General features: G+C 33.5%; 1 protein-coding gene across 9 annotated transcripts in view; it reads left to right on the top strand.

The window, feature by feature from the left end:
- Positions 1–15,822, top strand: part of Lrrc7 (leucine rich repeat containing 7) — a 516,598-nt gene that overhangs the window by 235,843 nt on the left and 264,933 nt on the right. For all 9 annotated transcript variants that reach the window (XM_021731075.3, XM_040288837.2, XM_021731076.3 and 6 more), the window contains exon 5: positions 8,698–8,776. In XM_021731075.3, coding sequence (XP_021586750.2) covers positions 8,698–8,776 — 79 coding nt within the window. The remainder of the gene's footprint in view (positions 1–8,697; positions 8,777–15,822) is intronic.

Raw genomic sequence — 15,822 nt, forward strand, 5'->3', positions numbered from 1 at the left:
TAAACACTTTACAAAGAAGAACTGAACCTTACCTTCTACGTTCTCAGTAGCCTCTATCAGAATGCAGGTGTAGTGAATGCTCAATAAAGTAGTCAATTGGTAATGAAGGAAAGAATTCATTGGTCAAATGTGAAGCAATATTAAATAGTCCATTTCACATAATAGTGATTCAAAATGTTTGTTGTTGAAGCAGACAGAGAAGAAGAAAGAGAGAATAAAGTGTCACTTTAATTAACTCATTTAGACTAAGTCAAATTCACTCCTGTGTGAACTCACTTTTGGTCAAGATCATAAACACTTCTCAAATTTTTCCCCAGATATGTTCCTAAGACAGAGTCAGTTATGTGGCTGTCTCTAAAAAAATTATTGATGATTTGCCAGCAGTTGATTTTTTGATATATAATGCCACTAAAATAAGCAGAGTCTATCAGGAAATCTTTTTTCTTGCTGAGATTGCTACTGAGTTCCTGGCTCCCTTCCCTTGAGTGGACAGAAGTAAATCAAACCACTTTTCTTGTTTTCTCCATTTTTTTCTTTTTCAGAGCTGAATGACATAGTGTCTCTCCCAAAGTCATGTACGTAATAATTATATGATTTTTCATTCCTACTATATAGTAAATTGCCCCTCTGAATCTCCTTCCTGTGAGTACTTCTTAGCTAACTTACTATTGCATCATTTGTCAAGTATCTTTGGTAAAGAGGAGTTTATAAACAAAGTAATTTAAAAATAAAATCACATTTATCCTTTTATATTCAAACTTTTGATTTTGTTTAATCATTCTGAACAGAAATTATAGCAAAATATTTTATATAGCATTATCTTCTTTAAATGAATGTAATCAATACAAGTTAACATTTCCATATTTATTTGGGTTCATCATAGTTCATGATATTGACCTTTTTTGTTGTTCTTTTTGTATGTGCAAGAGCTTGCCTCTGCACAAAAAAGGAATAGTAGATGTGAAGAGTTCTGGTATCAACTTTGTTGTTTTTCCTATCACCTCCTCTATGAGACCATCTGTTTTAATTTCTTCATGTTGACACCTTATTTTGAGTAGACTCTTTATTTGCTCCTTCTAATAACTAATGGTTGAATTGTATATAAAGAACACAAAAACTATGACTAAAACTCAAGTGCTTCTTGTCATTATAGCAGATTCAGAAATAAATATGTTTATTTCCTGAACATAACACTCAAAAGTTCCAGGAAGTTGATGCTATATTAAATTTGACCAAGAAAATTAGAGAACAAATGCAGCTTATAAGGTCTCTTTAAAGATGCTACATGGTCAGTCCCGAAATGCATTAAACTCTTGAGTTCCAGAAAATTGAGGTTATTTTAATTTGACCTAAGAGTAAGTATGGAACAAATGTAATATAGATTGTTCTGCTTTAGTGCTGCATTGCCATCTTTGAGTAGCTAAAAATTATATTCCACAGTGATTTATTTTAAATCTTAGATTTGATGGACATAGCTTAGCATAGGCAAAAATATGAAAGTATTTCAAACAAATTTGTTCTGATTTCAAATCTTTTCTAGCCTCTAAGCCTCAGTTTATTTATTATTTAAATGAGGATAATAAACCACCCCACAAAATTCTAGTAAGAATGAAATACACTACTTACAACATTTTCCCAATAAACTTCATTTTTTCTGCTTCTAAATCTAATCCAATTCATTAGATATACAAATAACCTGCCTGCCTTCTCAAATTGAAAAACACCATTACAAAAGTTGATATCACAATTAAAATATCAAATGAAAAATTTCCAATCCTATAAATGTTTTCCTTACTTTATTTTATATAAGATATATTACATTAGGGGGGTTTTGTTTTGTTTTGTCTTGTTTGTACCAGGGATTGAACCCAGGGGCCCTCAACCACTAACTTTACATGGTTCAAATTTGGTTGTTAATCATCAGATTAATTCCTGTGGACCCCCTTGATATCTTTGCTGCTCTTTCATGTCAACAGACATTGCTCTAAGTGACATCGACTCTCTACTTGTTGCCAAGTGGAGCTGAAGAGTCAACTGCAGTAATTGGTATTCCACTGAATTCATGATCACAAATCTGAGGTGCAGCCTTAATGACACCCAATAATCATTTTGTATTCCTTCTCCCTCATGACTTCTCTGTCTCAGACTTCCATACATCCATCCTCTCTCATCTTTACGGCTATTTCCATAGCCTCTCACTATCGTATCTACTCAACTACTAGCATCTGTACCCATCTTCCTGATTTCTGCCTGTTGGTGCAGGTGAATTATTCCTGTTTCCCTTTAAAGCCAATCTCTCCAAATAACAATGTTTTATTCCTGCCTAAGTATATAACTCCAGCAATTCTCCCCAACCTTGTTTTACATTATGTATATTTTTCTCTCTACTTGATTTTTCTGATCAGCATGCATGTATGCTGCTATTTCTTTCACCCTAAGAAAGCAAAAACAGCAAACAAACAAACAAAAACACTCTTGGCTGCTCTTGCCCTGACAGTCTCCCATGCCCTTGCAGCAAAGGCAGTAGTGTTTTCTGTATACTCTATTTGCAATTATTCTCCTCCCATCCTCTCAAACTTAGAATTACTCCAATTTTAAAGCCTAATTAATCCATCAAAAACCATCCAAAGTCACAATGACCTGATTACTAAGTCCAGTGGTAACTATGGAGTATCCTCTCATGTGACTTGTCAGCATCATTTGAAATTGTTGATTAGTTTTCCCCACTTCAATCATTTTCTTTATTTGAATTCTATTACTCAGTATTCTCTTATTTTACCTTGCATCTCATGGATTGCTCTTGTCCAGTCTTTTTTGTTTATCCCTCCTCTTGTTCCCATCCTCATTGTGCAACGCCTCATGGTTCAATGCTTGGTTTTCCTCTCTTCACCTTGTACACTCACATCATGCTGCTGATAATTTTGTCTCATGGTTTAAATACTAGGAATCTCCAAAGTCTTAATTTATAGCCTACACCTCTCTCTTAAATGCTAAGTTTATATCCAAATATCTACCTAAATTATCTTATTAGAAGTCTCACAGAAAAACTGAATTCTCTCTTCTCTCCAAAATCTAGTCCACATATCATTTTTCCCATTTAAGTTAAAGGCAAAACTCCATCATGTAAGTTGCTCAGGACAAAAAAAAAAAATTGGAGTCATCCTTGATTCCTGTTTTTCTTATATCTCATGTTCATTTCATGAGAAAAACCTATTGGTCTTGTATTCAAACTATATCCAGATTCTAGGCAGCAGTTCGTGGCTCAGCACAGAGCACTTGCCTAGCATGTGTGAGGCACTGGGTACGATCCTTAGCACCACATAAAAATAAATAAAAGCATTGTGTTGCTGTACAACTAAAATAATATTCATTTAAAAACTATATCCATATTCCATTCCCTTTTTACTCTCTTCTCTTCTGCAACTTAGATAAAAACCACCATCAACTCTAATGTCAAGTCTAACAATTTTAATAGGAGTAGCATAATGGAGTAAAAGGAATTAAAGATATGGTAGTAAAATGGGTTAAATTCTACTAAAGCCCATTTTCATGTATAAACACCAATTTGATATTTAAATAATTACAGAATTTAAATAGAAATTTAAATAATTAATTGTTCTGAACATTTGGTTCAACTGTTGTAGAATTAAAATGTTATTTCCTAATATGTCTTCTTTACACAATTATTAGAAGAATTAGATGATTTTGTCCAGTGGCATAGGAAAGTATAAATAATCTTACCTATTATTTATTGAGCATTTACCAGATAGGATACTAAATGCTTTACATTCATATCAACAGATCCTCAGAGCAACCCTTTGAATTAAATGAGAAGTAAGTGAATTATACTCAGATACTGTAGTGTCTGCTCAAGAAAGTATGGATAATAAGTGACAAGCCTGGGATTCAGTCATCCCTTTCCAACCTGTATTTTTAACTACTAGCTATAGTACTTTTCCGTGTTTGGGCTAAACGATAAGGTAAAGACATGCTCTAAGATATTTCTTGAACTTCAGGCACCATGTAGTACAAATGGTCAACTGCCCCTGGAAACCTGTTTTTCCAAATGTGTTTCCACTTTCATAAGCAAATTCAGACAGTTATGAAAACCTCAGCAAAAATACTTCCGGGCATAAACTCCATCTGCTCCACAGATAAAGCTCATAGCATATTCTTTCTCTCTTGCCGCATCATTTTATCTGAATCTAATAATTATCTTGTTTATTGCTTAGCTTTTTATCTCTGTTTCATCAGTTCAATGTAGGACTCTCCCCACACTGGGTATATTTCCTGCCAACATATCTAAATGCATTGGTAGCTCTACACTTACATATTATTGGGGAAGTCTCCAGGAGTTTTCTGGCCTGAGTTCATCTGGACTGCTTGCTCTCCAGGACTGCTGCAGTCAGTTGCCTTAAGCTATTTCACTGTCATTCTGGGGATTCCCTTTATCTTACTTGTCAGTGGGACACTGGGTTCCTAGTTACCATGTTTCTTGCTTTACAGCATCATTTTGGTGTCAAATAACTCTATGAAACTTCTTTAAAAGTGGTGTATACAAAAAAAAATTATTGAAAATGTGGACATCTAACATTTGACAAGAGGTAAAGATACTGTATTTTTAAATCTAGAAATTTATTACATTTCACCAGACAGCTTACTTTCACCTTTATTAAGTTTGAAGATTTGTTGTCTTTTCTATCTAGTATATCTGAGTGCTTTGGTGTGTGTGTGTGTGTGTGTGTGTGTGTGTGTGTGTGTGTGTGTGTGTGTGTGCGCTTTATATACCCTCTAACCCACATGTGTAGGAAGAGCAACGCCACTTCTTGAAGTTTCACCATGTTCTCGGGGATTGTCATTCATTTGGCAGGGCTCCCAACTTGTAGCACTCCCTCAGGGTCTCCAAAATAGCCAGGGTTGGCACCCAGAAGATTTTTCAATTTATATGAACTTATTCTGAAAGTACAGAAAAAAAATGTGCATGTGTGTGCTTATTTTTAATGTACTCTGGAGATTCTATAACAAAATATTACAAACCATGTGACATATAAACAAGATCAAGGCTCTGGCAGAATCTGTCTTCTGGGAGTTCATTCTTGTGGGCAACATGTGGTGTGAATCACCAGTGCCCTTAAAGAGAAGGCAGAAAGTTCCTCGTCCTTCTCACTGTGTCCCTACACGGTAGAAGGGTCAGAGCTCTCTGGAGCCTTTTCTCTGAGACACTAATCCCGTTCATCAGAGCTCAACCTCTGTGACTCAAAAACCCCACCTTTAGCACCGTGGGTCACAATTTCAACACATGAATTTGGGGGGAGCAGAAGTATCCAGACCATAGTGGACACAATCTGATATCTTTCCAACCAGTGAATATATATTCTTTAAAATTCATTTTATGCCAAGAATGTGGTGGCACATGCCTGTAATCTCAGCAGCTCCAGAAGCTAACACAGGAGGATCATGAGTTCAAAGCCAGGCTCAGCAAAAGTGAGGCACTAAGCAATTCAGTGAGTCCTTGTCTCTAAATAAAATACAAAATAAGCCTGGGGATGAGGCTCAGTGGTCAAGTGCCACTGAGTTCAATCCCTGGTACCCCCGCCAAATTTGTTTTATGTGATGCATGATTTTACAGGAATTTATTATCTTTATAATTTAGTAGGAAGCCTGATATGTCTCTCAAAACGAGTTTAAAACATTTTTGGCAATGTCCTTCTTTTAAAGTTGGCATTTGACTTTGTTTAATCAGAGCTTACAACTCACTCTTATTAGTTACTTTTTTAAATTAATTAATATTTTCTTTTTATTCTAATGCATTACAATTCATATTACACATATAGAGCACAATTTTTCATATCTCTGGTTGTATATAAAGTATATTCACACTATGCATGTCTTCATACTTGTACTCAGAGTAATGATATCCATCTCATTCCACCATCTTTTTTACCCCTTCCCTTCCCACCCTTTTGCCCTATTAGTTACTTTTTAAAAAAATTTTAAACTCTGCTTTTTTTTGAGTTTACAATACAGTCTGAATAACTGTAGTCAGCACAGTACACATTAGATGTCTTGAACTTACTCATAACTGAAAGCTTTTATCCTTTGACCAATATCTTTTTCATCCCCCTCACCCAGAGCCTGATAACCACCATTCTACTTTCTGTTTCTATGAGTTCAACTTTTCAAGATTTCCCCTATATAAGATATGGTGTAATGATTGTCTTTCTGTGTCCAAGTTATTTCACTTAGAATAATGTCCTCCACCTTGTTGCAAATGGCAAGATTTCTTTTTTTTAAGATCAAATAATGTTTTCTTGCATATGTATATATCAATATCACAATTTATTTATCCATTCATCCAATGAGCACCTATGTTATTTCCATACCTTGAGGTTTTGTGAATAATGCTGCAATGAATAGAAGAGTGCTGAAATAGCCAAGAGTCCAGGTGCCTCTTCAAGGTCATGGTTTCATTTTCTTTGGATACATACTGCAAATCCAGTAGCTTTACAGGTGTGGCACAAAGATGGCACGTGTTTTATAATGATATATTTTAATACATACACACACATGCACATGCACATACACATAATTTTTTCCACATTTTTATTGGTACATTATACATAATGGTGGTATTTATTGTTACATACTCATACATACACACAATATTAACAATATAATTTGGTCAGTATCCCTCCTCAGTATTTTCCTTTTACTTCCCCTCCTCCCTCGCTCTGGTCCCTTTCTCCTGTTGTTCTTCTCGGTCTTCTATCTTCTATTTTCATGAAATCCCCCACACTTTTCCATTTTCCCTTCTAGCTCTCAAATATAAGAGAAAATATACAACCCTTGACCTACTAAATTTGACTTATTTTGCTTAACATAATATTTGCAATTTCCATTAATTATCCTGAAAATGAAACAATTTTATTTTTCTTTATGCCTGGGTAAAACTCCATTGTATACACATGCACTTTTGATGCATAAAACACACATTTGTACACTAAAAGAGTGCTTTTAAGGTGAAGCAGGAGGCATCACAATACCAGACCTTAATTATACAGCAGAGCCATAGTAACAAAAATGGCATGGTATTGGTACCAAAACAAAACAGAGACCAATGGCAGAGAATAGAAGACACAGAAGACTCAGAGTTTACAACAGAGACCACAAAGCCCCAAATCCTTCTCTCTGAACTCTGAACCGAAAAAGTTTGCCAACCCATGATCTAGAGCTCCCAAAGGGCCATAATAATACTTGGTTGTCATTTTAATGTCCACTTCATGAAGGAAGCTTTAAGGGTTGCAGTATCCGAAAAAAAGGAGAATCAAATTTTCTTATTAAATCATACACACTGGAGTTCCCAAATCTTCTTGAGTTCTTAATTGGAAGCCAATATATTTCGGCAATAATTTAAGGCCAGTATAATTTCTTATGAAATTTCACATAACAAGAAACGGGTTGAGAACATCCCATCTCCTTCTTTAAACCTTTTCTTTACAATGAATAAATTACTTGTCTTAGATTTGGCTATCCTCCTGCTGCTTCGCTGGGCCTCAAGGTTATGTGGACATGGTGATCTAGATTCACAATATCTAGACAGGTGGAATCTTTTCTTTCTTGTGTATCCATTAGCAAAATGTTCTACTATATATTGCCACATGATATTCCTTATCCTTCTGCAAAACACGAAGTACCAAGCAAGGCTATTCTTTATGGAAACTTTTATGTCCTTAAAGATAATTCCAAAAACTGAGAGAAAGTAGTGATGCAGGCATATAGGAACAATTTTATAGAGTTGTTTTTCCTCCTAATTTTTGCAGGAACTACTACATTTGATTCATTTGTATCAATGGATGGAAATGTCCCTGCATCTTTTAGTCCTTCGATTTTCACACTATGGAATAGATTTGTGACTTACTGATTTTTAGTTTTGTAGGAGAAACTGTGTTTTTCTATCATATATCTAGTGACAAATGAGCATTTCTCCAAGGGTAGCTACCTCAAATATTACAGGGAAGACCCAAGGAAGGACAGCTGTCTTTTCACACTTTGAGGCAGAGCCAGAGCAATGCTCTATGCAACAAACACACACACACACACACACACAAGCACACACACAATTTTATGCAATTTATTAGAGCCCTATATTAGTTTGGGAATGTGTATTATTTTTGTGATGTGTCTTTAACTACTCTTCACATGTATGTGTCCATTCTTCCCAATTTATAAAATGATTCCTGGAAAGAAAGATTTTATCTTCAATTTTGTTTAATATTTATTGATTTTTCTCTTTCCCTATTAGGGCATTGTACTAGCTAAATAATTTAAAGTATTTTTATTTTATTTCTTTAGGTTAATAAAGAGCCAAGATCTATCTCTTGTCAAATATAATCATCCTCACTTTTACCAACTATTGCTATAACAAAGTATTATTTGATATTAAACCTTGTTGAATTATAATTACCAACTATTGCTATAACAAAGTATTATTTGAGATTCAACCTTTGTTACAAAAATATATGTTTACATGTGCATGCCATGTGACATTATCAGGCTATCATTCCTACTAAATTTTTATCCAAAATGGCATTTAGACTGTATGTTGACTTATAGTTTTAATTAGTTAACATTGGGACTATACTTTGCTGGAACATTCTCATGTACTTTTGGGTTTGTTTGTTTGTTTTCACCTTTCAGGTGTACAAGAATTCCCAGAAAATATAAAGTGCTGTAAGTGTTTAACAATTATTGAAGCCAGTGTCAATCCCATTTCTAAGTGAGTATAAATTATTTAATTTCATTTGCATTTATGTTCTTCTTGGATGATAATATACTAAAATAATGAAATTTATAATAATAACCGAATAATTGAATCATAAATGTAGCTTTGATATAGCCTTTAATAAAATGATGGGAAACACATAACCAAGTCAGAATAGTTCTACAAAAGATGATTTAAAACATTGCTGAATAGGAATGGTGCCAACTGGCACAGGATATCATTGTTTTGAAGCAAACTGTGTCATCATTTTTCCGGAGCTCTCAAACTACATTCCATGGATGATCGTCAAAACTAATAAACACTTATTAGTTCTTTTCATAGTAGGAAATTAGTATTAAGGATCTTATGGAAATTCAAGAGAGTTCAAGACTTTAAAATATTGATAAATAGATTAAGAAATCTGTACAGATAAAAAAATTAAATATGGCTATAAATTGGAAGTATTTGTATATGAGGGATTACAGAAATGGCAAAGAGAACAACCTATGAAGATAGCAGAATAGAAGGTACAAGTGATAAGGATGTTAGGATCAGAGAAGAAGGGTTTTGTGACTTAAGATCTACTAAGGAATTCTATGGAAAAATAAGATTTTGAGATGACCATGACTTGAGAGTGTGATGTAGTGATAGAGGTCTATGGGATCCAGTAAAGAAATTGTGATGGGAATGGCTTGGATAAGTCATGAGACTGAATGGAAAAGCATGAGGTGGAAATAGAACCTAGAAGGCTATTCACAGTTGTAGTACTGTTTGGGATAGATTAAAACAAATCTGTGGTATTGGGATGCAGGTAATAAACTTTCCAAGAAAGAAGGTGTTAATTATACCAAACTGACTTTGGGATTTGAGCAAAATCTCTCAGCTCTTTGTCTTCATTAAGCTGGGGAGGCTGGGAAAAAGCTCACTGGGAAGGCATTTAATGAACGGGGGTATTGTCTATAAGAAGACAAAGAAGTTAATCAAAAAGAAAGAAGCAGAAGAGAAATTTCATACCAGCGTGGTTGAGGAGAGGGACCTGTCATTTCCTATGGATCATGGTGTAAGACTGCACATGAGACCAGGGATGAGGCAGAAGTTTAGAAGGAGGTCTTTATGCAAGTGGTTTATGAAATAATTTGAGTCCCTTTGTAGAAAGTGTGGAACATCAAACAATAAAATGTGTTTGAACGTTATAGTGTTTCTATCTCAAAAATAGAATATGGAGAGAGAAAACCCAAAACAAAACCCAAAATTCTTTGAGCAAATATGATTTTTTCCAACATGTCCACAAAAATAGATGTCACTACAAACACCTTAACCTGAGTCACATGATCCAGCAGAGATGACAGATTGTTTTGTTTTGATTTTTTTCCTAATTCTTTAGTTCTGATAGTTTCTATAATTTAGGAACTATCGTAGTTCTTTGGTGGTAGAAGCCAGGTGATAAATTGTATCTTTTTTTAAAAAAAAAATACTCTTTTTTTTAAAGATGTTGATGGACCTTTATTTTATTTATTTATTTATTTATATGTGGTGCTGAGAATTGAACCCAGTGGCTCGCACATGCTAGGCAAGTGCTCTGCCACTGAGCCACAGCCCCAGACCCTAAATTATATCTTTACAAAGTTTAAAGACGGTAGTTTTATGGAATGTTTCTGAATTACATTCACATATTGAACTTTTAAAAGATGAAAGACACAACCTGTTTCATTTTTAAAAAGAAGTTTAACGCTCTAAACATTAAGCAGTTTGGGAATTCATAAAATATGACTCGAGAAAAGTAAACTTAAGCAGTATATTAATTCTCAAAATCAAGTTTTTAAAGATATAAGATGCATAAGTAGGTTCATCCACTTTTGGTGTATGAGTCAATGAATTTTAATAAATGTACATAGTCACGTAGCCGTCACCAGAACTAGATACAGATGATTTTCAACATCCCAAAAAGTTCCCTAAACCCAATCATACCCTGTAATCTGATTAATATCCCCATAGTTTTACCTTTCCAAAATGTCGTATAAATGATATATATCAGATACTTTGGTGTCTTATTTCTTTTACTTAATATATGATTAGGAGATTTGACTATAGTGTTTCAATATCAATACTTAATTCCTCTTTATTGGTAGGTAGTATTTCATTGTATGGATAGAACATGATTTGTGTATCTATCTGTTGTCAGCCATCTAGGTTGTTTCCACTTTTGGACTACTATGAATACTGCTTATATAAATTAAGTACAGGTGTATGTATGAGTGAGTTTTCTTTTGTATTACATAAATATCTGGGTAATATAGTAACTGTGTGTTTAACCTTATGAGAAAACTTCAAAATTGCTTTCCCAAAGAGCTATTAAATTGAGCATTCCCAACAGCAATGTATTAGAGTTTCAGTTATTGTTTGTCTGTGTCCCCATTTGGTGCTATAAGTTTTAATTTTTTTAATTTTAGCCAAACTAGTTAATGTGTTATCTCATTACGGTTTTAATTTACATTTTTAAGGCATAATTAGTATCTTGCCTTGTACTTATTTTAAAAATATATTGCTTCTCTTTTAATGATTCCAAATTTTTGTTGACACATTTTTATTACTGAATTAAAAAATTGATAACATATTTTAAATACAAGGCCTTTAGCAGATAAGATATCTGTTAGTGAATATTTGCTCCAATTCTATATCTTATCTCTTTGTCTTCTGAATAGTGTCCTTTAAAGAGAAGTTTTGATTTTGATGAAATCCTATTTAATAATATTTTATGATCTGTGCTCTGTTTTCCTAAGAGCTCTTTGCTAAATTCATAGTTATAAAAATTTTGCCTGCACTTTCTTCTGGAACTTTTTATAGCTTAGGTTTTAGATTTTACATTTAAGTCTGTGTTCATTTAAAGTTGACTTTTGGAGATATGTGAGGTTTAAGCGCTGTGGTTCACTTCTTTGCACATAGATACCTAGTTGTTCAATACCATTTGTTGGAAACATTATCTTTTCATTATAGAATTACCCTAAGTACCTTTATTGAAAATCAATTGATACATGTTTTGGCCCATAGCTGTATTTTCTACTATGTTACATTAATCTATATACTTGTTCTTACCCTACTTCAATGCTGTCTTAGCTTTATAGTAAATCCCAAAATCAGGGAATAAGAATCCTTCTTTTACCTTTATTCTTCTTCATCAAAATTGTTTGGACTATTTTATGACCATCACTCTATACAAATTTTGCAATGAGCTTGCCAATTTCTTCAGAGATATAAAATCCTGCTGGCATTTTTATAGTCATTGCCTTGAACCTGTAGCTTAATTTGACTCACATTGGTGTCTTTAAAATATTTAGCATTATCTCTGAGCATAGTATAACTACATACTTTTGGAGGGGGGGTAATTCTTTTTTCAAGGCTTTATGGGTTTCAATATATAAATATTGCACCTTTTATTTATTTTCCTGAACATTTCATGTCATTTGTGCTATTGTAGATTATTTTATTTATAACTCCAATTGTTTATTACTATTATGTATAAATAATTGATTTATATATATCCACCTCATATCCTTCAACTTTAGTCCTAGTGGATTGTTTCTGCAGATTTGAGGGAGATTTTCTATGTAAGCAATAATGTCATCTGTGAATAAAATAGTTTTATTTTATTATTTTTCATCTATCTGTATGCCATTTATTTTTCTTGCCTTATTATCTTGGCTAGGTCCTCCTTTACACATTGAATACAAGAAGTGAGAACAGAAATCACTGATTTGCTTTCAGTCTTAGTGAGGTAGACTTTCGCTATTATGTGTTATTTATTACCTTTTGGCATTTACCAGTCTGTGACCACTACTTGGTTTTAAAGCCACTCCACATTATTAGGAATTAGTAACAGCAGAACCCCATTCCAAGTAGCAAAATCGGTGTTCATTTCCTAATGCTATGTAAGAAATCACCACAAATTTAGCAGCTTAAAACAACATGTACTCATTATCTCTCAATTTCAGTGGTTCGAGTGGTTCAGGAATCTAGGCATGGGTTCCCTGCTTCATGATTTCACCAGACTGTAATCAAGGTATGAGTTGAGCTGTATTCTCAACAAGAGACTTGCTGGAGAACAATGCAAGTCAGAATCCAACTTACTTTGTTGACAAGTTCATTTCCCCATTTTTATAAAGCTGTACATCCTAGCTTTACCCTAGTTGTCAGCTAGAGGCTACTCTTGGGACCTGAAGGCTGTATATAGTTCCCTGCCACATAATCCTTTCCACAGGCAGCTCACAGCAGGAAGTTTGCTTCTTTAAGGACAACAATTGAGTAAGAGTGAGTGTTCTGGTAAGATTGAGTCTTCTAATATAACATAGTCATGGTAGTGTACAATTTGCCACATTCTGTTGATTAGTAGCAAATCATAGGTCCTACCAACAATCAAATGGGTATGCTTCAAAGGCATGAACATCAGGAGGTGAGGATCAAGGGGGCCACCAGAGAAAGTATTCATCACACCTTTTATATCTGTTTTGCTGACAGTTTTTTTTTATCATCAATGGTTGCTGAATATTTTCAGTCACCTTTTTGACATCTATTGACATAATCATATGGTTTTTCTCCACTTGTCTGATCATAAGATGATTGGCATTGATTTTTTTTTTTTTACATCAACCTGACTTTACATTGCAGGGATACACTCCACTTGGTCAAGAAGTATTATTCATTTTTCTGTATCAATTGCTGTAATATTTGTTGATGGTCTTTCCGTCTATATTCATGAGGCATATTCTTCTGAAGTTCCTTTTCTTGTAATTTCTTTGCCTGGTTTTGCCTATCAGGGTAAAACTTCATAAAATGAATTGGAAAATGTTCTGTTCTATTTTCCATAAGAAATTGTATAGAATTCGGTATTTTTCCTTATTAAATATTGGCAGATTTTGTCAGTGCAGCCATTCAGGCCTGCAGTTTTCATTATAAGAATGTTTTTTATTGCAAATTGAATTTTTATAATAACTGTATGGTACTTCAGACTACCTGTTTCTTTTTAAGTGACCTTTACTACTTTGTGTTTTGAGAGAAATTGCATACTTCATGTAAGTTTAAAAAAAAATTGTCATATTATTTTTCTCCCTGAAGAAGAATTTTATTTTATTTATTTTTATTTATATATGATAGTGGAATGCATTACAATTCTTATTACACATATAGAGCACAATTTTTCATATCTCTGATTATATACAAAGTATATTCACACCAATTTGTCTCTTCATACCTGTACTTTGGATAATAATGATCATCACATTCCACTATCATTTCTAACCCCATGCCCCCTACTTTCCCCTCCAACCTCTCTGCCCTATCTAGAGTTCTTCATTGTCATTATTTTTCGTAACATTTTTTTATTGGGCCTTTGATATCTGTGAATTATCTAGTGATTCCCTTTCATTCCTGGTAGTATGTCTTCTTTCAAGTTTTGTTTGCTCACACTGACTAGAGATTTATCAATTGTACTGATCTATTTTAAAAAGTATATTTGGTTCTATTGAAATTTATGTATTGTTTTTCTGTTATTTCCTTTGCCCTAAAATATTTATGAAGTAGCAACTCATGGAAATTCTGGAATATAAAAACTATAGGTCTGAGTGTAACTATTTCAGTTTTAATTTTAGATGTAAACCTCTTAAGTCACTGGAGAATATCATCACAATTAAAACTTAAAGTAACTATTAAATAAGAAAAGCAAAGGCTGTTATTAATGGGAACCTACAGTATCTCGGGTTCTTATACACAATAATTTCTTTTAATTTTTGCAATAGCTACATTATATAGATAAATATTATTACTAACTTTTTACTGAAGGGAATGCATGAAGCTAGTATTTAAATTCCTAGTTTCTCCTCAATATATTCTACCATATCTGAACATTTTTATTTGGTATAAATTTAAAGGTGTACTTAGAAATTTTGAAATATTCATGATGTTCAACAAGGAGGAAATTATTATAAATTTGGTACATCTGCTGGGAGAATATGAAGGTTATATGTAGGAGAGCATTTTTCACTACCCACCCACATCAACTCCCTTCACTCTTCTTGAACAACTATAATACTAACTTCTTAGCTTTCAACAGCATCCTAGTTTGAGTTATGAATTATGTAGTCCCTGTTTAGACAGTGAAATTAAAAGATGAATTATAAATAAAAATAATGATATACGTTTGCAGTAATGTTAAAACACTAAGAAATTTGAAATACATGAAATGGTAATCATGGTCATGAGAAGGTGGTGGATATGAGTAATATTTGGTTTTCTGAATGTTCTATTCATTTTATAATTTTAAGCCTGGAATGAAAATATTTAGAGTAAAATGACTTTCTATTTAGAGTAGAAACTTTAACATTGGTTTCTTAATCCCAATATATTAAAAAAAATCAATTTCATGTGGCTTAACTATTGTATTAGACATCAGACACCTGAAATGTTTTCACTTCTAAAGAAAATGCAACAGGAAGATATAAATGTTGAAACAAGGGTGTCTGCAGCCAATATTAATGTGCTTATCTCAGTAATGAAAATAAGCACTTATAAACATTTTTAAAATAGCTGGGTTAGGTGATGATCATCTGTAATCCCAGCTACTCTACTCTGGAGGCTGAGGCAGGAGGATGGCAAGTTGGAGGCCAGGCTGGACAATTTAATGAGAGCCTGACTCAAAATTGAAACAACTGGGCATGTAGCGCACAGGTAGAGCACTTGCCTAACATGAAAAAGGCTCTGGATTTCACTAAAAAAGGAAAAAAGGGGGGGGCATTAAAAGAGTACTCTAGTTAATATGAAAAGATTAGAATAAAAACAATGCTAAGGAAAAGTAGTATAATTCTCTTATTTCCTGATTCTTACTGTGGGACAGGTAACCATTTAATTATTGGAGAAAATCTGAAGAATGGATATTATCATTTCACAAATAAAGAAACTAAGCTTTACAAAGTTAAGTAATATGCAAAAGTCACATATATAATAATTGAAAGAACTGTAATTCAAACCAGGTCTTGGAGCATTAACTGCTTAACTGCTAAACTGTATGAGTA

This window comes from Ictidomys tridecemlineatus, chromosome 11 (assembly GCF_052094955.1).
Source record: "Ictidomys tridecemlineatus isolate mIctTri1 chromosome 11, mIctTri1.hap1, whole genome shotgun sequence".
NCBI lineage: Eukaryota > Metazoa > Chordata > Mammalia > Rodentia > Sciuridae > Ictidomys > Ictidomys tridecemlineatus.